Source organism: Propithecus coquereli, unplaced genomic scaffold, assembly GCF_000956105.1.
Source record: "Propithecus coquereli isolate 6110/MARCELLA unplaced genomic scaffold, Pcoq_1.0 Scaffold45, whole genome shotgun sequence".
Lineage (NCBI taxonomy): Eukaryota > Metazoa > Chordata > Mammalia > Primates > Indriidae > Propithecus > Propithecus coquereli.
Window position 1 is genome coordinate 9,087,049 of NW_012150285.1, and position 26,003 is coordinate 9,113,051.

The 26,003-nt window shown below is 41.7% G+C and overlaps 1 protein-coding gene across 1 annotated transcript in view; it reads right to left on the reverse strand.

Annotated features, from left to right (window-relative positions):
• APBB1IP (amyloid beta (A4) precursor protein-binding, family B, member 1 interacting protein) overlaps window positions 1-26,003 on the reverse strand; it is a 138,575-nt gene that overhangs the window by 19,923 nt on the left and 92,649 nt on the right. The window contains exons 6-10 of the mRNA XM_012654855.1: window positions 20,222-20,381; window positions 19,376-19,497; window positions 9,034-9,120; window positions 7,214-7,357; window positions 3,097-3,207 (exon numbers count right to left, since the gene is read on the reverse strand). Coding sequence (XP_012510309.1) covers window positions 3,097-3,207; window positions 7,214-7,357; window positions 9,034-9,120; window positions 19,376-19,497; window positions 20,222-20,381 — 624 coding nt within the window. The remainder of the gene's footprint in view (window positions 1-3,096; window positions 3,208-7,213; window positions 7,358-9,033; window positions 9,121-19,375; window positions 19,498-20,221; window positions 20,382-26,003) is intronic.

Here is a 26,003-nt window from a genome sequence, read left to right on the forward strand (position 1 = left end):
GGCAGAAAGGGAAATAAGTTACCAAAACGCTCATAAACAAATTAGGTTCTCCAAACCACAACAGACCCTTTTACTCAGCAAATTAATAAAAAGTCCCAATGTTCTGGAAAAGGAAATGCACGTTCTGCTAGCATTGCTCGTGAGTCTTGTTTCCAGAGCCATTGGTCCTGTCGGTTTCTCCACCCCTGAGCCCTCTCTCCCCTTCGGGAAGGCCCTCAGCTCTCTCCTGAAGACGCAGGCCTTGGATAGGAGGGATTTTAGAAGTTCTAGTTCAATACCCTGGGACCCAGCATTGCTGTTCTTGGTGCAGCCCAGGATAACCTTGTGTCTCAGGTCAGGTAGCTCAACTCCTGCCGTGAGTCTACGACCTAGTCCCAAATCGTGCGCCAGTGCAAGAAACTGAGTCCCTGCCCCGTTCGCTGTGTCTAAACCCCCATCCTCCAGTCTGAGACCTTGTCTTTCTCTTGACAGACATCCGTGCTCTGGCCTCTGCCCCCCAGCCCTGCGGTTTGGCCTTTGCTCCCTTCTGCTAGACTTTTGTCCCATCTGCCCACTCTGAAGGGTATTTCATCACTAGCTAAGCCCTGACTACTGGTGCTTAGAGAGAGGATACCTTCTAACACTCTGGGTGCAAAACTCGACTGTGTTCAGGAAAAATAAAGATTCCTGGGCCTCCTGCTTAAACACTTTGATTCAGTGGCCCAAGGCCTGGGAACCGTCATTTTTAACAAGCCTCCAATGACACTGATTCAGCCAGTTTACTGACCAGCGTTTCAGAAACTCTCTCCAAAACCACCTTCTCCCAGTTTAAGAAGTGTGGCCGGTGCTTCAGGGATGAAGTGTGCTGGAATGCCCACATGGAAATTAGGACTTCCGTTTTGGTAATTTCTCAACCATGTCCCCAGGGTCAGATGGCGACATGGTTCAGGGGCAGGGGGCAGCGTGGGAGGAGCAGGGTGGTAGAAGATGCTTCGTGTCCAGATCTATGGTGGCCTAACGAACAGTGTCTGAGAACGGCCTCTGAGTCACACTGCCTGTGTTCTTATCCTGACTCAACCACTTACTGGCTGGGGAGTCTCTGTGCACATCTTCCGTATCTATAAACTAAACGCTATATAAATGTTTGCCATTATTCTTATTATCTTTCTTATACCAGGAACAGACAAGGAGGTGCAAGAACCAGAAGCAGGCAGGGCATCCTCCTCACCTCTCTTTTCCTTCTCACCAAACAGACTTCCTACCCCAGGACCTTTACACTTCCTGTTTGTGTTCCTGGAAGATTCTTCCCCCAGCTAATTCTTGCTTCCTCACTTCATTCACATATTTTGTCAAATGTCACTCCCTTGGAGAGCCTTTCTGTGACCACCCCATCCAAAGAAGCCCTGGCCCCTGGGCTGCTCTGTCCACTACCCCGCTGCACACTGACCCACGGCCTTATTATTTCCCGACATGACATCACGCGTTTGTCACATGTCCCCCACACTAAATGTAAACTCCATCAGGACAGGGATTATCGTATGTTTTGTTCTCTGCTATATTCCCAGCACCTGGAACAGTGCCTAGAAGATAGCTGTCATTCAACAAACGTTCAATGAATGAATGAATGAGTGAAGGAATCCAGCCCTCTTCCTTTCCTCAGTGGCCATTATTCTGGGCCCTTCTGTCGAGGACAGTTTCCTCAACAGGAGCACTGTTGACATCTGGGGCCAGAGAGTTCTATGGTGTTGGGTTTGTCTTGTCCACTGCTGGGTATGAGCAGTGTGTCTGGCCTCTACCCACCAGATAGTAGCACCTGCTCTGTGCCCCCAAGTTATGACAATCAAAAGTGTCTCTAGACATTTGCCTGATGTCCCCTGGGGGCAAAATGCCCTTGGTAGAGAACCACTGGGGGAATGTCAGGCTGGCTGAGCTAATATAGTGTAAATAACTAAAAGTGGATGCTTAGTAATGAAAAAGAGGGCTAGGATGTCAGAATGAGAACTACACAATATATCTTGAGGCCTCAAAGAAGCCAATAATTTCAACCAATTATTATTTGATGGTTATAATAAGTAACAGAATTGTGCAGAAGCCAAGATTATTAGACATGATTGATTTGGCCTAAGTATTGTATTTGACTAAGAACAAACACAAAGCAAAACTTACCATAGTCCTAATTCCAGACGTCTGTAGACATAAAGACCCTCGATACATCACATCCATAGTTCTGTTTGTTTTTTTTTTTTTGAGACAGAGTCTCACTCTGTGGCCCGGACTAGAGTGCCGTGGCATCAGCCTAGCTCACAGCAACTTCAAACTCCTGGGCTCAAGCGATTCTCCTGCCTCAGCCTACCGAGTAGCTGGGACTACAGGCATGTGCCACCATGCCCGGATAATTTTTTCTATATGTATATTTTTAGTTGTCCAGATAATTCCTTTCTATTTTTAGTAGGGACGGGGTCTCAGACTTGCTCAGGCTGGTCTCGAACTCCTGACCTCGAGCAATCAATCCATCTGCCTCGGCCTCCCAGAGTGCTAGGATTACAGGCGTGAGCCACCGCGCCCGGCCACATCTGTGGTTCTAATAACACATCTACTGATCTGAGATTCTCATCTTAAAAGATATAAACCGTATCAAACACATGACAATGTATATTCCCTTTTGACAATACATGCCTTGGAAAGTTTCATAACCCAGTACCTTTTTTAAAAAGATTTTTTTCTTTACTATTTCCTATATTTTTTTTCTAGAAAATCTTGGCAAATTTCCAATTTCTAAAAACTTCTTACAGTGGAATGAGTCCAATCAATAAAAAACTGAGAATTTTTCTCAGTTTTATCAATAAAATTATAAATTAATACATTCAAAATGTGGAACTTTTATTTTCAGAACTGATGACGAGCCCAACAGATTAAAGTTTTAGGCTCAGATACAGGCATTGGGGAAAAATGACCCAAACTAATAGAAATGTTTCCCCTGCTCATATTTTGATTTAAAAAAAATTTTTTTAATGGAACACTTGTGGATAATTCTATAACGTTTAACGTTTTTTCCTTAAAAGAAAATATTACCTCAAATTGCTTACAAATCTCAATTAAGGATTTCTTCCAACATACCTTTAAGACAAAGCAGTAGTCCGTGGGCGCTTTATATTTCATTTTACACTGAATCCCATAGTAAATATTGACATTTTCAAACTGTATAAAACATGCCAGGTCTCGAGATGTCTGAAAGACAGGGAAGAAATAAGCTCGCCTGAGATGACGGTTAATAATTTCCCAAGGCTGTTTCTGATGGCACAACTAAGGATTACACTTTAATAGAGAAAATACTGACTTTTAGGTAATTTGTCTAAACAATGACCATATATAATTTTCTAAAAGCCAAGCCTGCATTTTGAGAGGTGAAAGATGCTGAATGTTCCCAGCGCAAAGTAATGATAAATGTTTGAGATGATGGATATGCTAATTATCCTGATCTGATGACTATACATTCTATGTGTTATATCAAAACATCACTATGTATCCCGTGAATATGTACAATTATTTGTCAATTAAAAAAAAGAGTGCAACCAAGGCAAAACGGTGTGCCACTGGCCCAGAAACGCGATGAAAGATCGTTCTGCTGATCTCGTGCCTGTCAGGGACTCCCAGAGTCAGAACTGACTGCCCCTCAGACGTCGTTACTGATGCAGTCAGAACAAGGTGACCACCTCGTCAGAAATTTCATTTTGGCTTTTGCTATTCTAAGTCAGGGATGGATTTTGTGATTGGGCATTAAAAAAAAAAGTCCCCCCGCAGGGTGAACAATGAGAGGTAAATTCGAGGCTCCGTAAATTAGCACACACGTCATGCGCTTCTTCCTGAGCAAATGGATTTCTTTCCTGCTCTCTTTTTACTGTAGGCATGTTGCCATGGCAACAGAGACCTCTCCTACATGGATAATGCGCGTGTGAAGACTGCAGCCTCTAATCTACATATTTGGTTGCACTTCAATTACAAATTTGTTCCATGACTCTCTTTTTTTCTTTCACATTCTACACTTCTTTACCTAATTAGAGAATAAAGAGCAGAATTATCACACCTTTGTGTACAATTATTCCTTTATATAGAGCTGTGCATTTTTATCTTAAAAGATATTTTCTTCTGGATTTTCTAAGTTTCAATTAGAAAAATAATACATACTTGTCACAATTAAAAAATATATAAAATAAATGCACATCTTCCTTCACTACCCCTTTTTCTTATTCCAGTCTTTTCTGCAGAGGTACCATAGTTAATAGTTTGGTAGTATTCTTCCAAATGTTTTTGGGTAAACATTTATGAACATATGTATGTGTAGATGTATCCACTTATATGCAAATACACAATTTTCAAAACGTGAATGAGATTTTACTATACTATTCCATGACTTATTCTTTTTCTTATTTATTTACTTATTTACTTACTTATTCATTGAGACAGAGTCTGACTGTGTCACCCAGGCTGGAGTGTAGTGGCATCGTCATAGCTCACTGTAGCCCCGAACTCCTGGGCTCACGGGATCCTCCCACCTAAGCCTCCTGAGTAGCTGGGACCACTGGCATGTGCCACCAGGCCTGGCTAATTTTTAAACTTTTTGTAGAGACGGGGTCTCACTATGTTGTCCAGGCTGGTCTTGAACTCCTGGCCTCAAGCAATCCTCCCACCTCAGTCTCCCAATGTGCTGGGACAACAGATGTGAGCTATCACACCCAGCCCCTTTTTCTTCATGTTGTTTCTCGGGGTCTTTCTACGTCAGGACACATGGATGGACATATGACGTTCATTCTATGGCTGCACAGCGTTCCACTGTATAGGTGTAACAATTTATTTAACCATTTTTCTATACACGATTAAAGGTTATTACAGTATTTTGCTATTACAAAAAATACTGTGCATATGAGCAAATATTTCAGTGGGACAGATTTGCCAAGCATGCAGTCGCCATTTGAAAGGGTATTTATTCCCTTTTACATATGCATGGATCTTGCTAAATTGTCCCCCAATTAGCAGTACCAGTTTACATTCCAACCTCCTATGCCTGAGAGTGCCCCTCCCTGCTTTTTTTTATCTATTCCTGCCAAAATGTGATTATCAATATTGTTTATTTTATCAATCTCATGGAGGAAATACCTCACTGTTTAATTTACATTTCCCTGATTCTAGTAAAACAGGGCAACATTTAATTATTCAGTCGCTACTAGTATTTCCTTTTCTGTGAATTCTCACTTTAAAAGCTTTGCCATTTTTCTACAAGTATATTTATCTTTTTCCAATTGATTTGAAGTCTTTATATTTTATGGACATTTGTACTTGGTTATACATGTTCCAAATGTACGCCCTGGCTCTGTAGTAGTCTTCTTGTTTGGTAGCTTTGGCCATAAGGAATTAAAAACAGCTATATAGTTAAATTTATCAATTTTCTCCTGTATAATTTTGAATTTTTATTTTTGCTTAAGAAGGCTTTTCCCAACCCCAAATTATGAAATTATTAACCTACATTTTCTTCTAGGATTTTATACTCTTTTTTTTTCTAAAGAGCAATGTAGAATTTAATTTGGTGCTCGAAATGAGGTAGGAAACTATTTTTTTCCAAATGGATATACAATTATTTCAGTGCTAGTCATTGAACAGCACATTCTTTAAAATACTGTAAAATACTGACTTTAATTTCCCTTATATTAGTTGGCCCTCTGTTGACCTGTTTCTTAAACAGTTCTTAAGTTTATTGTTAGGTGTTTTGCATTTTTTTGTTTTTACTATGTATGAAATCCTTTGCATTATATTTTAATTTGCATATTATTTGTATAAATGAAAATAATTTATTTGGCAATTTATTCGGTCCTAATAGGTTTTCAGTTGACTATTGGGTAGATAATCATGTCACCTGTGAAAAATGAGAGTTTTTTTTTCCTCTTCTTTTCCAATAACTATACTTATTCTTTTCCTTGACTTACTGTTTAGTTCCTCCACCCCAATGCTAATGGTAGCAGTGAGAGAAGGTTTCCTTGCCAACCCTAATGAGAACACTTTTCATTTTTATCATTCAGTGGATTGTTTGTTATAGGTTTATTTAGATGTCTCACTTGTATTTAAATGCCCAAGACACAAAATTTCTAAAATAAAACAAATGATTTGTATGTCAATTGTTAGGTTCCCAGTGTGATAGGAGGGAAAGCATCAGATCTAAGACTGAGACCAGAGTCTCTTTGACTCTCTTTGACTCTTTGAGGAGGAGGAGAACGGCTGCTGCCCTGGGCCAGAGTTACCCACAATGCCCCTCCTGCCTTCCCACAGGGATGCCAGAGTCTCCTTTCCAGAGGGGGCGGACCTGGATGACTTCACCTGCTTGGAAACGTGGGTTAAGCTCCATCAGAGGAAGCGTGCAATCCATAAATACGCCATTTGGTGGCGCCCTGCATTCTGAAAAGGCAAAACGCTTGGCATACCCCAGACACAGATAAAAGATACATCCTAAGGCTCTTTAAAGGCGAACAAAAGGTGAAAACATCATAACCCTCTTGGCTCAGGCCTGTAATACTAGCACTCTTGGGAGGCCAAGGCAGGAGGATCGCTTGAGGTCAGGAGTTTGAGAAAGGTCTTAGAAAAAGCTAATGGTTGGAATGACAGTTAAAATTACATTTCAAAGAAGTACTTAATATATGCTTGGAGATTTGAGGCAATAATCCCAAATCACTAAGTTAACTGATGTCTAAAATATTCTGTTAAATCAGGCAGGGCAATGCATATAGTACACCTCGGAGCACAAGTCACATGTTCAGAGTATAAGGGCTCAGATCTCAATGAAGATGTTAGCAAGACTTCTAACGCCTCTATAATTCCAGGTAGAAGAAGTTTTACTACAATGATTATAGAAGAAGAGAGTAAATACAGGGAAAAAAACATCCTCAGAAATGGATATGGAAAGTAACAAAATAATCTCTAGAAACGTGCTTTTGGCATAATTTTGGAAATCTCATTTTAAAATAGATAAAATTCTTTTATTTTTAAGAGAGCTATGGAAAAAATGGAAAAGGGTTTCAGTAATTCTGTCCCTTCAGGTATGTATTTCTATATATGTTGCAGTACCATGGAAGCTAGAGCGACAGCGTGTGTTGAAATTGCCACTTCAGTATTTCTTTAGTTTCACTTTCGTGAAACGCTTTATTGCTAAAGTGCTTTTTTATTTTCGTTTTTGCTTTTTCTCTCTGACCTTAGTCTTTCCTTTGGGTACATAATAAATTCCAGAAGCCCGTAAAAGGAAATAGCGCCTTTTCCAGGATTTCTTTCCATCTTCTTTCAAATAAAGAGCTCCTTCGAGTTCTGGTACAATGACAGACGTTCCACAGAAACTTTCCTGAAATTGAGATTCCGATGACAAACCACGCAAGAGGTAAAGCACACATTCTCGTTCACATTTAAACAAACCTGCACAGTAGCCTTTAAACTAAAAGTCAGTTTTGTCTACGACTCTGATTGAATGCATATGTTTACATTATAAAATATTTGCCAAAAGGGAGGAAGAATAACACAGTGGTCAAGAACTGTGGCTTCTGAGTTAGACCTCAAGTGACTATGGGCCACCAAACCTCAGTTCACTTGTAAAAATGGAATAATAATAGCCCAACTTCATAAGGTAGGTTGTTAGTACAATCTTGGTATATTGTAAAAGTAAGCATTTAATAAAGGCTATTATTATTATACATGCAAAAACAGAAAAATTATTACTTTCTTGATAAGTAAAAAATAATTACTATTTCATTGCTGGTAAATATTATAGAAAAATTAAAATATATAATAATATATAAAATAAGTTAATATCTTATTGGGATAGTTTTCTTTTCAAAGCATGACAGAGGCAATTGTTAATACTAGAGTATCAGAAAAGAATGAGAAAACACATTTTCTAGGTATAGATTTTCAAATCTCAAAACTTGCATAGAATTATATTTCTTAATTTCTTTTAAAAAGCAATAGAATAAAATTACATAGTATTCTATAGGACAGTTCAAATGCTCAAACTTATTTTTTGCTTTCTTTTTATAACTCTCAACATCCTCCCATTTAGTCTCAGAAATGCAAAATAACCAAATTTTGCATCTTCCAAGTAAATTTATATGTATAGAACCGGAAAACATTTTTGTTCAAATTTCCCCCAATTTCCCCATCCACCCCCCCACATTAGCTAGTATTAGTAGTCCTAGCAATAATCTCTTAAATTCAAGCAGATTTTTGGCCCGAGTCAGACAGAAGCGTAATGCTGATTTTTCAAAGCATAACATGCTTTGCATTTTCTTTCATATCCAACTATAAAGCACCGCTGAAGTTCCGTCACAAGGACTATACTGTTGGGCCTTCCAGAAATGCCCACTGTGCTCGTGGTCCCAGGAAGCAGAAGCTGTGACAGGTGCTCAGGGGCTTGGGAACAGCTGCAGGTCCTGACACCTGCTTCATCCCGTGCAGGGCTGAGATCCCAGCAGGGAATCTCAACAGCGCCGGGGCAGGACCTCAGTGGACGGGAGAGGGCGCCCTTCAGCGTCTGCCAACTGGCTCCAGGTGGGAACGCCGGCTTGGGCATCAGCAGGTCTTCTGATTTTTCAAGAAAAGTCCAAAATCTACTAACTCAAGAGAGGGTCCACACACTGTCGCGGGCAAATAAGATCTGGTTACGGTCTAGCATGCCCGTGTGCGACCTGTGATCTGTACTCATTTCCCAGCCTTATGTGCTGGGAACAGAGCTTCGATTTTTAGCACAGTCACTCTGAAAACTCATTAGGAGTTTTCAAAAAATCAATCGCAAATAAACTCCTGGAATACGCCCCGGTAGTGATCATCACAGACATCTGTACAGTAAATCACCAGAAATTGAATTACCTAAATAGCTGTAATTTAGTAATAATTTGATTTTAAAACCCCAACTTAACATTTCAGTGCATGTCTCACACTTTCCCCTTGTTCTGGGAAGCAAACAGCTTAAAAACAGATGCAGCAAAAATCCCTCTCTTTTCTTCCACTCTACAAAATTAAGCTTACCTCGAGTAAAGATTCCTTGTTCTTAGCATTCATTTTCTCATTGGTTTCCTTGCCTTCTTTTTTCCCTTTGTTATTCAAGTAGAAATTCTAAATGAAATGTTAAAAGGTGAGATCAGTAAGCGTTCATTACCATGCTAGACATTGCAAGGAACTCATGGTGTCTTGCTGGAGAGAGAAGATGTACAGGTGTGAAATGAGCAGGTAACCACACCAGCAGGGCCTTCTTGCGTGCAGATTACTGCATCACTGAGGCTGAAGTAAAACCTCCCCTCCCTCCCATAGTGCACAGTCAATGAGGAGATATGAGATAGAAAACACTACCAAAAAATACGATGCCGTTTAACTGTTAAATTCCATGTTCTAGAACATATGTTTCAAATGGTGGAGGCTGGGAGCCCCTCAGGCCCTGGGAAGAGCCTGGGGCTGGACTGAAGGTGGAACCCACGTCCCACGTCCCAGGGGAACTGCTCCCACTGGTGGATGCCATGCGGGGCCTCAAGGCCTGATGGACTAGAGATTCTGGCTTAGCCTGAAATCTAAAAGCAAAGCCTGAAATCTGGATTTTGTAAATGTTGGCGACTTCTTTTATTTTTTAAAAACTGCATGGGGCCGGGCGCAGTGGCTCACACCTGTAATCCTAGCACTGTGGGAGGCCGAGGCGGGTGGATCGCTCAAGGTCAGGAGTTCGAGACCAGCCTGAGCAAGAGTGAGACCCCCGTCTCTACTAAAAAATAGAAATGATCTGGACAACTAAAAATATATATATATATAAAAATTAGCCAGGCATGGTGGCGCGTGCCTGTAGTCCCAGCTACTCGGGAGGCTGAGGCAGCAGGATTGCTTGAGCCCAGGAGTTTGAGGTTGCTGTGAGCTAGGCTGACGCCACGGCACTCACTCTAGCCCGGGCAACAGAGTAAGACTCTGTCTCAAAAAAAAAAAAAAAAAGAACAAAACTACGTGGGTCAGTCAATCACAACACAAGGTTTGCTACTTGGCAATTTCTGGGCCAGACAGAAGTAGAAAGGGCAAGAAAGCCGCCCAAACGAAGGCAGGAAAGACCACGGTTTAAAAGCACTCAACATGGACACATGGTCTCTAAGCGTGGTTGGTATTAATTAATATCATGTGACCCAGCATCAATATCACGCCTTGTGAATACTGAATATCAGTGAGACAGCTAAAAATCAACAGTGTGTGAGTTTCCAAAAAATCATTAGCATTCAGGACTAATTTTTACATAATCAGTACAGCTGAGGTATCCATATGCAAAGTGAATATTATGAGTTACCATAGTTAGTGTTCAGGATTTTTATGTAACATAGAGTTTTATAAAATAATGCATGAAAAATATATTAAAAGTAGAAAATACATCTTAGGAACACAGGGAGTAAATTAAGGACCCTCCTGAACCTAGACACAAATGTTTGTTTATACCATAGCAGTGTTTCTCCGAGTGTGATCCTTGGTGCTAAGGAAAATACACGTTCCTGGGCTCTCAACCTACTGAACTGCAATCTCTGGGGCAAGGCCTGGAAATCTGCATTCCAACATGCTTCCTGGATATTACGCACACTGAAGTTTGAGAACCGAGTGTACTGGACAGAAAGTTAGGACTGGAGGCAAACTATAGGTGAATAAAATGTACAGATTTATGGTATCTACTAGAAACAGAATGCACAAAAGTGGTGATTTGTTAAAGAGGGGAAATAAGTACAACGTCTTTGATAATTCTTATTAAAAAGAAGTTTTCTTTTAATATGTTTTTTCAAGACCTTTTTACTTTTACTAGTTCTTTGAAAGGACAGCATACTGTGAGTGTGATTATAACATAGGATTCAGAAAACTATTTTAATTTTACGTGTTTGGCTTGAAGACTACGACTAACCATGATGGATAACACATTCTACCTGCCAGAACTCCGTGCTAGGGCTTTACAGGTGTGCTTTTCATTCATCCTTATGAGAACCCCATAACGTAGGCACTATTGCTATTGCTATTTTACAGATAAGGAATCAGAGGATGAAGTCGTTTGCCCAAGGCTGATCAGTGGCAAAGCTTTGAGTTTTAAAAAAATTTTTCTCAGCATTAAAATGCTCTAAGTCCAAAGCCAGGCATGGCGGTGCATGCCTGTAGTCTCAGTTATTCGGGAGGCCAAGGTGCAAGGATCGCTTGAGCCCAGAAGTTGGAGTCCAGCCTGGGCAACATAGCGAGACCCCATCTCAAAAAAAAATGCTTTAAGCATCGCAGGAGAGAACCTAGACAACAACGCGAATGTACTTAATACCACTGTAGGATACACTTAAGAATGGTTAAAACGATAAATTCTATGATATGTGCAAACCTTGATTTAGAGGGCTAGATATTTGAATCGCATGTTAATATGATGAAAGGATGAACAGAGAGCACAACAAAGACTGCATAGCATGTTTCTCATCATCATCTGAGAAAGGGCGAGCACGTGTTACCCTCTGCAAGGACAGTTAAGGGACGAGCCTGTCTAAACTGTGGAGGGCCACATTTCACAAGGGTGCCCTGAAGAGTCGGGATCTGTAGCCCTGACTTCCTCTGACACACCTCTTACTTTTGCAGCTTCTGAACAACGTTTTACCTTCTAAGTGACTGTGCTACGCTGTGTTTTTGTTTCTGTTTTCACGAAGAAGCAAAAACACAAAGTAAATCTGTGCCGGAGGAGGGCAGACCTTAAAATCAGACAGATGGCCCTCAGGTCACAAGTTTCACCTCTGATGCCCTGTGATGGGCAGTGGAACTCAAAATTTAATCACTATCGGTTGTAAATGGAAACTGCAGAAATCTGCGTTGAATAATAAAGAAACTATAAAACAGGAAATGAGACTTTGGGTCCCAGATTTCTGTCTTTTCTCACAGCTTCTGAGAGTGCAAGATTTGGGGACAGCTGTATAGAAGGAAACAGAGCAAATACATTACTTTTAAAGTATCACCTTCTTGGAATAAAAAGCAAATCAAGCAAGCAGTGATCAGTCCACGAGTAAATATCTGTGAGTACCCTGACACGTGCAAAACATCCCTGTTCTTCAGAAGCTTGCGATCACACTGAGGGACAGACGGACAGATACCTATATACCTACAGATGTGGGAGATACACGACCCTACACACATTCAGAATGAGCCACGTTCTACGGATTATCAGAGAGGAAGAAATTACTAGGGGCTGAGATGGTCAAGGGAAACTTTGCAGAGGAGATCAAAGTTTGAATTAGGCCGTGCAAGATGTTCAGTATTCAGCTAGGGAAAAAGAATAAGGACAGCATTCTGGGCAGGAGAAGTAGCATATAAAAAGGCACAGAGGTCGCTAACTAGTGGGTGTCTTTGGAGTGCCAGGGAACAGCCAGTCTGGCCAGGACCACGGGATTAGCGCAGTCCACTGAATGGAGATCAGACCATGGCTCCTCATGCTCTGCCTGGCGCCAGGTGGCTGGCCAGTCACTTTCTCTGGAAGGGATGGAGCTTATTTCCTTGCCTCGCCGACGCCGAGTCTGGCCATGGGACTTGTCTTGGTCAACAGCCTGGGCGTGGAAGGGACAACGCATCGATTCTGAGCACAGGACTTGAGGGACGTAGCGTGAGTCCCCTCACTTGCCTGCACTCTTGCCATGCATCATGGGAGGAATATATCACAGGTCTGATGTCTGGCGACAATGAAAGACACGTGGAACTCCCTGAGTCTGACTCGCACTCTGAGCCCAGGACAGATGAGCTGCAGACCCGGCAGAGAGGACGTACGTGTCTGTTGCCATAAGCCACTGGGATCCTGGGGTTGTTTTTTCATGCATCAGACACCGACTACCACACACGCCCACACTGGGTGGTCTGAGGATCCAGGGCACGGACGCCATGGGTGGACCTTCCTTTAACACAGTAGCCCGCACTGAGGACCTTAAAGGTGACAACTATATGGCTTCCCTTCCAGCCACGCTTGGTCCTGGATGGTCAGAAATTGCCCCCGGAAGGAAGAAGGAGGTTGGAAGGGAAAGGAGGAAAGATGCCACGAGGTCATTTTCTCCCACAGTGGCTGCCAGGCTATGGCTGGGACCTTCTGCACTTGAGGGGAAGAAGAAGTTGTGTTTCTCTCTCCCCCTTGTCACCCATGCAGCCAACAGTAAACCACAACCACCACCCAACTTCAGTTCAGAAACAGAACCACCCATAGAATAGAAATTGCCTAAAATATCAATAGTGATTATTGCCAGAGAGTGAGATTATGGGTGATTTAAATTTCCTTCCTTATATTTTTCTGAATTTTCCAACCTTTCCTTTTATAATAAATCGATATTATTTTTGAAGTTAGCAAAAGAAAGTTATTAAAAGAAACAAAAAGCAGCACAGTAAGGAAACAATCTTACATCGACTGACTTCACTAATACCTTCTCTGAAAACAGATTCTTAAGGCTCCTAGCAGTAGGAACGGCCGACATTAGTACTGGAATGATTTTTCAGTCCTCCGTCCCCCAACCTCTCTTTTGGTTCCAGGTGACAGGCTTGAGGACATAACTACTCCAAAACATAGTACGTTGGCATTTGAGAAAACAGCAGAAGCGGGAAGGTCTCTCTGACTTTCTCCTGTCCTTCTCCCCTGGAGCAGGTCATAGAAGAATCCTCTGACCTTCCTCTAAAGTAGCTCACAAGACCCTCATCAGAGAGGTGTCCGACCTAGACCCAGAGGAAAGGAATGTCCCTGTCTCGGAAGACGCGGGGAATCAGAGAAGAATCTGAACAAACAGGCCTTGCGAAGTACCCCCAGTTTATCACCATTAGATCACACCCTTCTGTCCCTCCAATCTTGTTTCTGCATGACTCTCCACAAAAATATAAACATTTCCCTGTTTCTTCAGGACTTCATTTCTAAAGGCTCCAGTGTTACATAAACTTATAGTGAATAAACTTGTGTGCTTTTTCTCTTGTTAATCTGTCTTTTGTTATAGGGGCCTCAGCCATGAGGATCTGCCTGAGAACGGACAGCCCCTGTCAGTCGCCCTTTCATTCTTTAGAGAGCAAAGAACCTTACTGCCCCAGGGTGTAAAGGTCAAAGGCCCTCTGCCCCAGGGTGTAAAGGTCAAAGGCCCTAAACAAAGGGACAGCTTGAAACACTGGTGCCCAGAAAGAAGACGAGTCAATAAATCCTCTTAGAACTCAAGTGGTTTCTGATTCTTTGTTTTGAACATGTTGAAAGGAACTGTGTTGTCAGCTGATGGACAGAAAGAATCACCATGGATCCACCTGTGACTTTTGGCTAATGCCTCGGAAGGAGTTCAAAGAACTGAGTGGCATTCTTCTATGCTCACCTGCTTATTTATGTGAACAAGGTTTCTCAATACTCACATCTGTAAAAAGTGCTTAACACCTATGCAAATGAAAACCAGAAAGACAATGGATATGGAACAGTCTTCCCTGGATCCTAGAATTAATCAGAAGGGGAAAAAGGACCCATCTGTTTATAACATTAAGAGATGCCCCTGCCCCTGGCATTTTTACTTTTTAAGTTTAATTAATGTCAAAAATTATTGTTTTAAAAATGTTTTTATGTTGTTTTAATTGACTGTGATTTTTTTTAGAAAAACACTTAAGTGTCTTATCATGAAAGAAAAGAAAAGCTTACCTATCAATTTATAAACATAATTTGTGGAAGAGAAGTGAGAGAGAGAGACCAATAAAAGACTTTTAAGCATATAAATACATTACAACAGGATAAATATTTGTAGAGAAAATGGAACGGGAATAGTTCAAGGGGAAAAAGGGAACAATATAAAATGTCCTAAATGTTAAAAAATCTTCCTGTACAAGACCAAGAGAGAGTCCTAATGTCGACTGTAGACTCTGGGTGACAATGATGTGTCAATGTAGGTTCACTAATTTTGACAGATACGTCACTGTGGTGGGGGACACTGACAGTAGGGGAAGCTGGGCGTGTGCAGGGACGAGGGGTATGTGGGAACTCTCTGTGCTTTTCAATTTTACTGTGCATCTGCTCCAAACATGAAGACTATAAACACAAAGCTTATTCATGCACTTCTTCAATGGAGGCTTGTGGGAATGAAATTGCCATTGAACTGTATTTAGATTCCACTGGACAGTTTTTTAAACTGTCAACATTTAAAATATGTTGGACATGGCGTTCTTGGCATCTATAAACTCGTGATGAAAAAGTTTGGGTGTCTACAAACAAATGTACGAGGTGGCACGTGGTTTTTCAAACGTCTTTGAGGAGGTGTGCAAGCACGAAAGTGCGACATGCATTTGTGGATGCAGCTGCCACCTGAAGTTGGCCATACGGGTCATGCGGGAACAGATGAGCGAGCAGAGGAAGGGCGTCTACTGAGAGGGAGGGGAATGACACAGCTGTGTACAGGGACAGAGAGTGACAGAGAGAGATGGAGGCTGGAGGGAGGGCTCGGGCCAAGATGCTTCATCCTCAGGGCCAGTTCCTGGGAGTCCTGTCCATACTTCCCATCTTTCACTCCATGAGACACCTCTGGATCCTTTCAATAATCACTCTGAAAAATTCCTAGTTAAAGCAGTATCTGTTCTCATGACCCAGTGATCCCCAGTGACAGCTGATGGCATGGAGCTAACAGTGTCTGTGCATTCGGACTTCAGCAATGGCTCGGAAGAGCCAGTGATGGTCTTGGACCCTCACCAAAGCTCAGTAGTTAGACTCACATATGGTTCCTGCCTCTTGGGAATGAAGCTAAAGCAATAACTATTCCAAAATGCTGGTAAGTTGTTCTTAAGTGGAATAGTGCAACCAACAGGAGAATTCATTATGAGTTGCTCTTTTTTTCTCATTTTAAAATGGGGTGATCTGTTATTACCTTCCAAAGTATAGATGAATCATCCTTTTGGAATTCCTTCCTAATTAAGCACCTTTTGGTCCACAAATTTGCAGAACCTTGTTTCTCTCTGTAAATTTATTACAGATAACTTTGTCGTAGACGACTGCTGAAATTCAGTTGAGATCCAACCACTTTACCTTTATACATAACTTCACAACACATCAAGCGGTTTTCTTGCTGGATTTGACCCCTTGAGATGGGAAGTGCAGCAGCACCACCATCTTACTAACCAAGAAGCTGAATGTAAGTGTTGTCCAAGAGCACACCAAGGTTACACAGTGGGTGACATTTGAAACCCAGGTGTGCAAAGTCACTTTCCCCGTCATCGGTGGAAGAGGATGCCTTGTAATTATACCCACATAAGCACACCACTAATGTCTCCGAATTCTCACTTACTGTTGTTTCTGATAATTGAGTTCAAAGCCTTCCTTTGCATTCATTGTATTGCCTTCTCCCCAGCCCTATCTCCAGAGATAAGCAATTTGTTAAAAGACTCCTATTAAATATTGAAGATTTCAGTATCGAGATTTTAAGTATGAAATGTTACATAGTTTTGTATGGTTTAGTGATTTTCCAGAAGAACTGAGGATAATCTGGGCCAGATAAATTCTTTCTTAGTCAATCTGCATATAAATGTTAATCCATCTGTCTTTGTCTGTTTTCTGTTGCTGTAACAGAATACCTGAGACAGGTAATTTTTAAAGAAAATAAGTTTATTCGGCTCATGGTTTTGGAGGCTGGGAAGTCCAAGGGCGTGGTGGTAGCCTCTGGTGAGGGCTTTCATGCTGTGTCACAACATGGCAGAAGAGTGGGAGAGCAAGTGAGCCGGGGAGAAAAAGACCGCAGGAGTGAGCTGAGCTTGCTTTTATAACAAGCTGCTCTTGCGACAACTGACTCATCCCTAGAGAACTAATTTACTCTGGAGAGAACTCATTCACTTCTGAGATAAGGGCATTAATCCACTCATGGGGGCTCTGCCATCATGACCCAATCATCTCTTAAAAGACCCCACTTCTTAATACTGTTGCATTGGCAATTAAGTTTCCAACACATGAACTTTTCGGGGACACATTCAAGCCACAGCACTATCTTTTATAATCAAAGGGGCCAGGGGTAGGCCAAGAACAAAAAGACTGACTTTGAAGTCATGAATGCAGATTTCAAGGAGAACGACAGAATGTGAACTTTCAAGCACTCTGGGAATATACACTTGCAGATCTGTGAGAATCTGCATTCTTGTTTCCTAGGGGCATAGAGGATGTCAGTTACCATGCAAGAGAATGTGATTGTTAGATAGCACATGGTTCTCAAGGAACGGTGAGCTGGGCCTTTGCATGCACTTTTATACAGAAAGTAGAATAATAAGCTTGGGCTTGTTCTGATCTGAACGCCCTCGGATCAGTCTTTTCCCACTGTGCAAAACCGAGCCACTGTAGTAACTCCGGAGTCGACTGATTCCACTTGTGGTATTGTCCTAATATCTGTATTCAATTTATCTTGTCTGAGGACTTCCACAGTTGCTAAGTCTACCAATTTCATTCTGGGTTTCCTTTAGTCTGGAGAGCTCTGGACAGAATAATTAACCTGTGAGAATTGCTCATCAACATCCTCAATGATAGTCTTAAGACCAAACAAAGGCCTATCTTTGATCTCGGTTTTCTCATTTGTAAAGGAGTAATTAAAATACATCTTGTTTTTGCTTTTTTTAATTTCAGCATATTATGGAGGTACAAATGTTTAGGTTACGTATATTGCCTTTGCCCCACCCGAGTCAGAGTTTCAAGCATGTCCATCCCCCAGACGGTGCACACCACACCCATTAGGTGTGAATATACCCATCCCCTCTTTCCCCCTCCCACCTGCCCGACACCCAATGAATGTTACTACTAAATGTGCACTTAAGTGTTGATCAGTTAATACCAGTTTGATGGTGAGTACATGTGGTGCTTGTTTTTCCATTCTTGTGATATTTCACTTAGTAGGATGGGCTCCAGCTCTGTCCAGGATAATACAAGAGGTGCTGTATCACCATTGTTTTTTGACAATACATCTTTCTTAACCCTCGCAGTTGTAAAGATTAAAGATAATATATGCACAGCATCTAGCCTAGCCTATAGCAGGTATTAAGGAAACAGAAATAGTTTATTATTGTTTCTAGCAATTTCTCTCTTCCTCTGGATCATCATTTTATTCTCTCTGCATTTGGTAGCAAGTAGCCTTTGTTACAAACTTCTAGGAAAATAAGTTCCTAGGACTGACACCTTAAGAATTGAAGTGTCAGTTCCTATCACTATCCTTATCTCCAGAAGTTTCACTTTGCAATCACAGAGGGAAGTCCCTTAACACAAGGACAGTTTCTGGGGAATAGGAGGACAGTGACAAAAATCCAGTCAATTACTTTCTCCCTTTGTAAATGCCTTGTGGTCTAAGAACAGGTTGGACGGGGGATCTCTCAGCAATGGAAAGATTTCCACTATCTCACAAGAAAAGGAAAGCGACTCACAGAAAAATTTAGGGGCACATGTCTAACATTTATAGATAAAATATTGTCCATCTGATAGAAAATACTTAAGTGAAATGTGTAAATTTCATGCTAAATCTGCAGTGTGTAAAAAGAGATTGTTTTTGAAGGAGAGGGAGAAACTCAGCATGTTTAGGGCCAAGGTAATCACGTTCCTCTCCCAACCTATTTCTCTTCTTGTGCTTCCTCCCCCATGAATGCCACCAGAATGTACCCATTTCCCTGCCTGAAACCAGGTGTCATCCTTGTCTCCTTCTACGTCTCTCTATTATCCTAGCAGCCAACTGATCACCGCGTTCTATAAAATCTACTTCCTAAATATCTCCAACGCCTTCCACATAGATGTCAGATAACGCTTCTCTTCCATTTCTAACATTCTTTGATTTTCCTTAAAAAAAATGGAGTGACCCTCATGCAATGACCCTCATTACCGTTGCTTGAGGCCTCAGCAACACTCCTGTACACATGACTTAAAGGAATCATTTTCAAAATGAAGAACAACGCTTTTTACTTGCATAGATTATTTGTAGGATGGAATCACAGTAATTTGTATATTTTTAGTTATGCCAGTTAACAATGGATCAATAACATCCAAATACAAACAACGAAGAAAAGAGCATCTTTCAAACGGGAGGCATTGATAACCAATAGTACATCAAGGTATACTGGATGGAGCCAGACAGAAACAGAGAAGAAGAGAAGGATTAGACGACAACAACAGGTATTAACAGATATGTGAAAGATTGTGAATAAAAAGAAACAAAGTGGATTCTTTTTGAATCCTTCAAAGGGCTCTTAGTTTATATATGGCCTCAGAGTTGAGTTTGCTTTTATTTGAAAAGAATATACTTGTGATATTTTGTGAGATAATGAATGGTGTGGTTTGTACACAGGCGACATTAAAAAAATCCTCCATATTTTATATGGTTTAACAATATACGGGTTATCTTACCTGGGGGTTTTTAAATACAGCATACTTTTCCTCTTTTTCCAAAAATAGTACTTTATTTTCCGTGTCTCTTGTCCAGTCTGATAAGACTTCAACAACATTTTCATGGTCTTCAAAAAACCTCTCTGATGAAATAAGAAAACATATTCTTTCAGACCCAAAATATCAGGGTTTCTAACTGAGAAACAAGCTATTGTTGAGTTAAACACAATGCTTCATAGTTTTCACCAGGTTTCTAAGATTCTTAATTCTCACATGATGCCACACTGTAACATTCCCATTATGTTTATCTTCTAGTGTCAGGTCTTCAGTTTGTCCTCCATAAAAAACAAGGTGGAAAAACCCGTAATACAATGACAATGATCAGCTTTACCACTTTTTTCTTTTTTTCTTTCTTTCTTTTTTTTTTTTTCAGAGATGGGGTCTCGCTATATTGCCCAGGCTGAAGTGCAGTGGCCATTCACAGGCATGATCACAGCGCACTGCAGCCTCAAACCCATGGGCTCAAGCAATCCTCCTGCCTCAGCCTCCCCAGTAGCTAGGACTACAGGTACACCACTGTACCTGGCGATGTAGTATTTTCATATTAGCATTTTTTCCTTTAAATAGTCCCAGGTGGTGGAAACATTCTATCTGTGAGGAGGGCAATCAATGACTGGTTAAACAGTTTGAATGAAATTGTGAAATCTACAATGCATACTCTAAAACATCACTCCCTAAAACTCTAAAAACAATGTATGGATGCCTGAACTAAACTTAAACATAAAGGAAGGCTTTTATCTCTTTCCTTGACTCATACACAATTGAAGCAAACTTCAGCTCTAGCCCATCACTGGAGAGGGGACTTACCAATTTGTAGTTCTGGGTATATTTCGTAGAGACACCAGTCTACATTGCAGTCACAGTGAGTTTTCTCAAAAAGGTTGTCCAGAACATCTCGGGCCAGCTGCCGCTCATCCACCATCAGTGACTTTGTGCTGTTGTCGTCCATGTGCACCTTGACGACGAGCTGGGGATAAAGCCACGAAGCAGCCAGTGAATTTCAGCAATGGGAGAAGGCCACTAAGATTAACGTTTCAAAGTTGCTATTGTTTCTGCAAAGTTAAGTAAGAACGTGTTCTATGAACTCATTCGATCTAAACTTATTAACACTTACATGCCAGGCACTTGCTTTAGGTGCTAGGAATATAGAGGTGGAGAAACCAACATACAAAAACACAGAACAATGAACAAATCCTGGCCGAGCATTCAGGGACTTGGCATTCCGGTGGGCGATTCAGAAAACAAACAGAACCCAAGAAGTTCTGACTTCTTTCTGGCCCAACATCATTCCCTGTTACTTGTTCTGGTTCTGCCCTAGAGCCCAGAAACATTTCTTGATTGAAAGCCATGCCTATATCTTATAATAAATTCTTCTCTTTTGCTTGTCTGGAAAGCAACCCAAGAGTCTGAAGACACCAGGTGAGAGCAAGGTGGTTAATCTACAATTCTCCGAAGGTCCGTGGAGTGTACCGCGACTGCCTTGGTGACAGGCAGATTGTATTACAACACAGCACAGCTGAGATCAGAGGTGGATTAAGTGAAATGAATGTCGACAGAGAAACAAGCTGCTCTGGAGGCATGCAGGCAAATGATCGATCTCATTTACTTTTTATTCCATTTTCGAAAAAATTCCATTGGACTGAATTCACAATCAAATTAGCAGTTACCTCATTTCAAATCTGGAGTTTGGTGGGAGCGGAACTTACTTATCTTCAGTAAAGACACAGGATATCTATCACTGGCTTTTTCTAGGCAACTTGTCAAAGTTATTACACCTTCTGATTTTGAGGTAATGCAACAATCAGTTCATGAAGTGATGTAGCGAGGCTTTGGATTTTCCTTGACAGCTGTGTATCTGTAGTGTATCTGCCCAGGGTTGGTCATCGCCATTTGCCGATGACACTCATCATTATCAAAAAAGTGATCAGATGGCTGGGAAAGGAGAAAGAGGCCATACCCTGGGTAACGTTGCTTCCTCTCCAAGAGTTTGGGTTAGGTTCCGAGCAGCTGGGAAACTGCCCTTTCTGTCTCAGTCCCGCCTGACTTGACCTCGAAAACACTCTGCAGTTACCAGATTGAAGAGTGTAGCTCCTGCAGCTTGTCAGGTGGGGTTGCTGATGGCAACTGAAGGGCGTGAAGCAAGCGTGTGGTGGTAGAAGTCTGGGTGTGGTGCAGGCAACAGCCACAGCCACAGCCACGTGAAGCACTCACGTAGCGCCTCCTCTTCCCAACACACGCCCATGAGTCAAAACATAGACATGGGGCAATCGAAGAGCACTTCCTCCTCCAGGGACCATTCAAATGAGGCCCTTCTCGCAGGCTTGCCTGAAGAATATTTTTTTCCCTTGAAAACCTGTAGTTAGACAGTTGCTTTTTTCCTATGTTTTTCTTTCGATGTATTTAAAATTCTAGGCCCAGGTACCACAGTGTCAAAGATACATTCATCTGACCTTAGAGATAAGTATTGGAGGGTTGCTTGGAAAAACAGAAATTCCTCAAATAGTGGTCTTTACTGTGATCTATTTTCTGTAAAAGGCATATTTACTGTTTTTGCTGAGAATTACTGCTATAAAGTAGCTACATGTGCTAAGAAACACTACCAACGTTGGGGCTTAGAAAATTTAATCGTCTTGATGGAAAAATTAATGGTGTTTGATCACATTTATTCGTGCTTAGGAATTCTTGAGAAAAAAAAACATGTGTTGGTATTTTCTTTTGTTTTTTATACAGAGAAAAAAAATACTAAATCACATAATTTGGCAATGATGAAAGGTTTTTAGAAATTTATTTTTTGCAGAAACTGCAAACTAGATTTAATCCACATATACTTATGAATGTCCACAATTATAGAATTTACAAAACAAAAAAACAAGAGAAGGCTGGTGACGTTTAACAAGAAGGAATCATATTTACCATTCTCCACAGCTTCCCTCATATCAGCAAGCTGAAGAGTAGCTCTAGACCAACACACAACAACACTAAATCACAGTTATGTGACTTAGCAAGCTAAATCAGAGTTAAGTGATTTAGCCAGCTAAGTACTTTTTGTATTTACACTATATGATATGGGGCAAAATGATTCAAGAACAAAAACACTTCATTTTTCTAATCCATTAAAGATTAGAAAAATTCTAATTTTTCTAATCCATTAAAGATTAGAAAAATTCTAATTTTTCTAATCAATTAAAGATCTTATAGTTTTTATAATTTCTTCTTCTTTTTCTTTTGAAAGCTGTTAAATACAAAAATATCCTAGCCCTAAATCATATATATATCTATATGATATGATATATATGATATGATATATGTGATATATAGCTTCTATAATAAGATTTACAAATAGAATTGTTCTCCTGTGTCATGGAGCTTTCAAACAAACAAATAAAACTAACGCATGAGTCTGATTCTGTTTCTGGTGCCAAAATCTTCATACCACAAGCTGTGTACATCATTTATAATTCAAAATGGTGTCAACACCCCACAGAATACTTGAGGGCAAAGTACTTCAGATAGACTTGATTTCCATCCCTTAAAAACACGTTGTAGATTATATGTGAGTACACTGCAGGTACTTTCTTAAAGTATGAGTATGTCTCAGTTATTTTTAATGTTCTGTGCCATGGACACAGAACAGAAACACATTTGGAGTGTCTGAAATCAGAACAAATACATAACTTGTCTTCATAATTTTCTTTCCTTTCCCATGGATCAAGTGGCTTCTGTTTTACATCTTCTTTGTTGAATCAAGGCAGGTTGTGCTTTGCGTCTGTCATTATAATTCACCTAAACAAAGCTCTCTCGCTTTCTGATATACGGCAGGAAATACCTGCTATCGTCTCCTGTTCTCTTAATCTCCAGCTGAAGCAAATAGATGGAATTTGCTAGTTGTTCTACCTTTTTATCTAAGAAACAGCTTCTCTTTTCATTTCCCATTTGAAAATATATACAATGTGGCCCTCGTTTTACAAATAATCCAGGGGTTTGAAATAGTCTAATTGTGAATTTTACTTTTACCCTTTTCTTTTGTCTTTTTACCTGCAGGGGTAACGTCAGTGACTCAGTGCAGCCCATCCTCATCTGCCACCCACGTGTGACCCAATTCAACACACGTTACCTCTGGGTAAGGTTTTGTGCTAGAACCCCGCTCTCACCCCTTATCCCTGCAATCCTCTTTCCACGAAGCGGCCAGCATGACCTTTAAAAACCATATGTTAGTCCCATGCACCCCGTTTAAAGCCCTTAAATGTCTACCCATTGCACTTACTATACAACCCAAACTCCTCCTCCGGCCTGGGAGACACCCTGCGGCTCCTGCCTCTCTGACCTCAGTTCCTTCCTTTGCTCTTCTCAATGGCTCCCTGAGCAATGGTCACACGGTCCCTTATTTCTCCCCAAACCTATTCTTCCCTGAGCATCCTTCTCTGTCCATGCCCTCGGCCCGGGACGCCTCTCCCGCATCACACCGTGTGTACTGGCTGCTTCACTCGAGAGCCACCTCCCCAGACGGCCTCCTCATCACCAAATCCGGCTAGAAGAGTCTCCTGGGTCCCCTCTGTCCCTTCTCCCTGGGTTGTTTCCTTCAGAGCACTCATCTACCCCGTGCGACCTCGCCTGACTTGTTCACCTCTGTGTATCCCCGGCACCTGTTCTAAGAGATGGAAACACACGGGCGAAGAGAAGAGACAGAAGTCCCTGGAGGAGAGGTAACGAGACCAGGCAACCAGAACGGGGTGGACGAGGGAGCGAGCCGCGGGAGGTGATTGGAGGCAGATCATACAGGGGGTGGGGCCATTGCGAGGGGTTTGGCCTCACTGTGCGAGACAGGCAGCCACGGGAGACTTTGGAACAGAGGAGGACAAGAAGAGAGAATGGGAACTGGAGCCCAAGGAGAGAGGCTGGTTTTAGACGGAAACGTGATGGTTCATCCACGGTGCCAGGAAAGAATGGGGGATGCATGTGGACAGGTGCAGGTAGGAGGCAGGTAGGAGGCAGGTAGGTAAATGTCTCAGTGGGAGCTGGTGCAACTTTTCTTTCGATTGCTTCTATTTCCTCTGCGAAATGAGTAGCAAAATCATTAGCCGAGAGAATGCAGATGAGGAAAGAGGTTTTGGAGGTTTTATAAGAGAGGACAAGGTATAAATGGTTTTCTCGGTTCGTGGGAGAGCGATTGGGCCAGGGAAGCTCGGGTGGCACCGAGGGCCCAGGACTGAGCAGGGGGAGGGTTGGGTTGAACCAGGGTTCTCCGCAAGGCAGCAGAGAGCAAGAATGTAGCATTCCAGCGATCGACCGTGAAATTTAATCACATGCAGAGAATAACGGAGAAGAATGGTGAAGCAGCTCACGCATGTTTGGAATGAATGGAACCAGATTGATCTGGGAAGATTCTCCTAGATGAAACTTGAAAGACTGGATTCAAGGATAGTCAAGGACTATTTACTGAATATCAACCAACATGTATCGATTCAAAGAACTGTGATAGGTGCAGTGGGAATATAAAGTGTAAAGAAAGCCCTATTTGGAAAGGATAATTCACCCAACAGTTTTTTTTCGTTTTTTTTTTTTTAGAGACATGGTCTCACTCTATTGCCCAGGCTGTAGTGCAGTGGCACGATCATAGCTCACTGTAACTTCCAACTTGTGGGCTCAAGCGTTCCTCGTGCCTCAGCCTTCTGAGTAGCTGGGACTACAGGCATGCGCCACCATACCCAGTTAATTTTTATTTCTTTGTAGAGATGGGGTCTCACTATGTTGCTCTGGCTGGTCTTGAACTCCTGGCCTCAAGCAGTCCTCCCACCTCAGCCTCTCCAAGGGCTAGGTAGGATTACAGGCATGAGCCACTGCGCCTAGCCAGGAAAAAGTTCTTAACAAGTCTCAGAGATGTTACACGCTTCAGGAGTTGAAATAAGATGAGGACTGTTTCATCTGTCCCTGAATTTACCCAATTATTATTAACACTTAATCATTAGGTATCTGCTTCTAATGAGGTCAAATACATATGTTTCTGTTACAATACAATACACATGTTCCTGAAAAACCTACCCTCTGCAAAAAAAAAAAAAAGTGCACAATAAAGTTACAGTCTTATTGGGAAAGTAGATTTGGGGCAGATCACTCAAAACCTATGCAACTTTGAAACCAGAACACCAGCAAAAACAGCATTTGGTACCCTAGGAGACAAGTTGGATATCTAGGGCTGACAGCAGGGCTGGAGGCTGCCCCAGGGGATGTGGAAAATGCACAAAAGCAATTGTGGGAACCTGGAGACCAGACCAAGGGAAGCTGAGCTTCGACCCAGTTAAGGAAGCCCGGGAGGTGGCGCCACCTGCTACAAGCCCAGAGCTGTGTAGAGGCCCAGGGGGGCCTCAAGGGACGGGGCCTCATTTGTACAAACTTATTGTTAAATTTCTTATATTAGAGTTGAAAGGGCTTCTGCCTGTGCGGCAGCCAAGCCAAAGGCCTTTTCCTTTCCTGTTGAAGGTATGATCCTACTGCCACTATTTCAGCTCCCAGGAAAGATCATGTGTAAACCACCAAAACAATCATGTACAAGCCAAGGAGACGTCCACGTTTATACCAACACAGGTCCCCT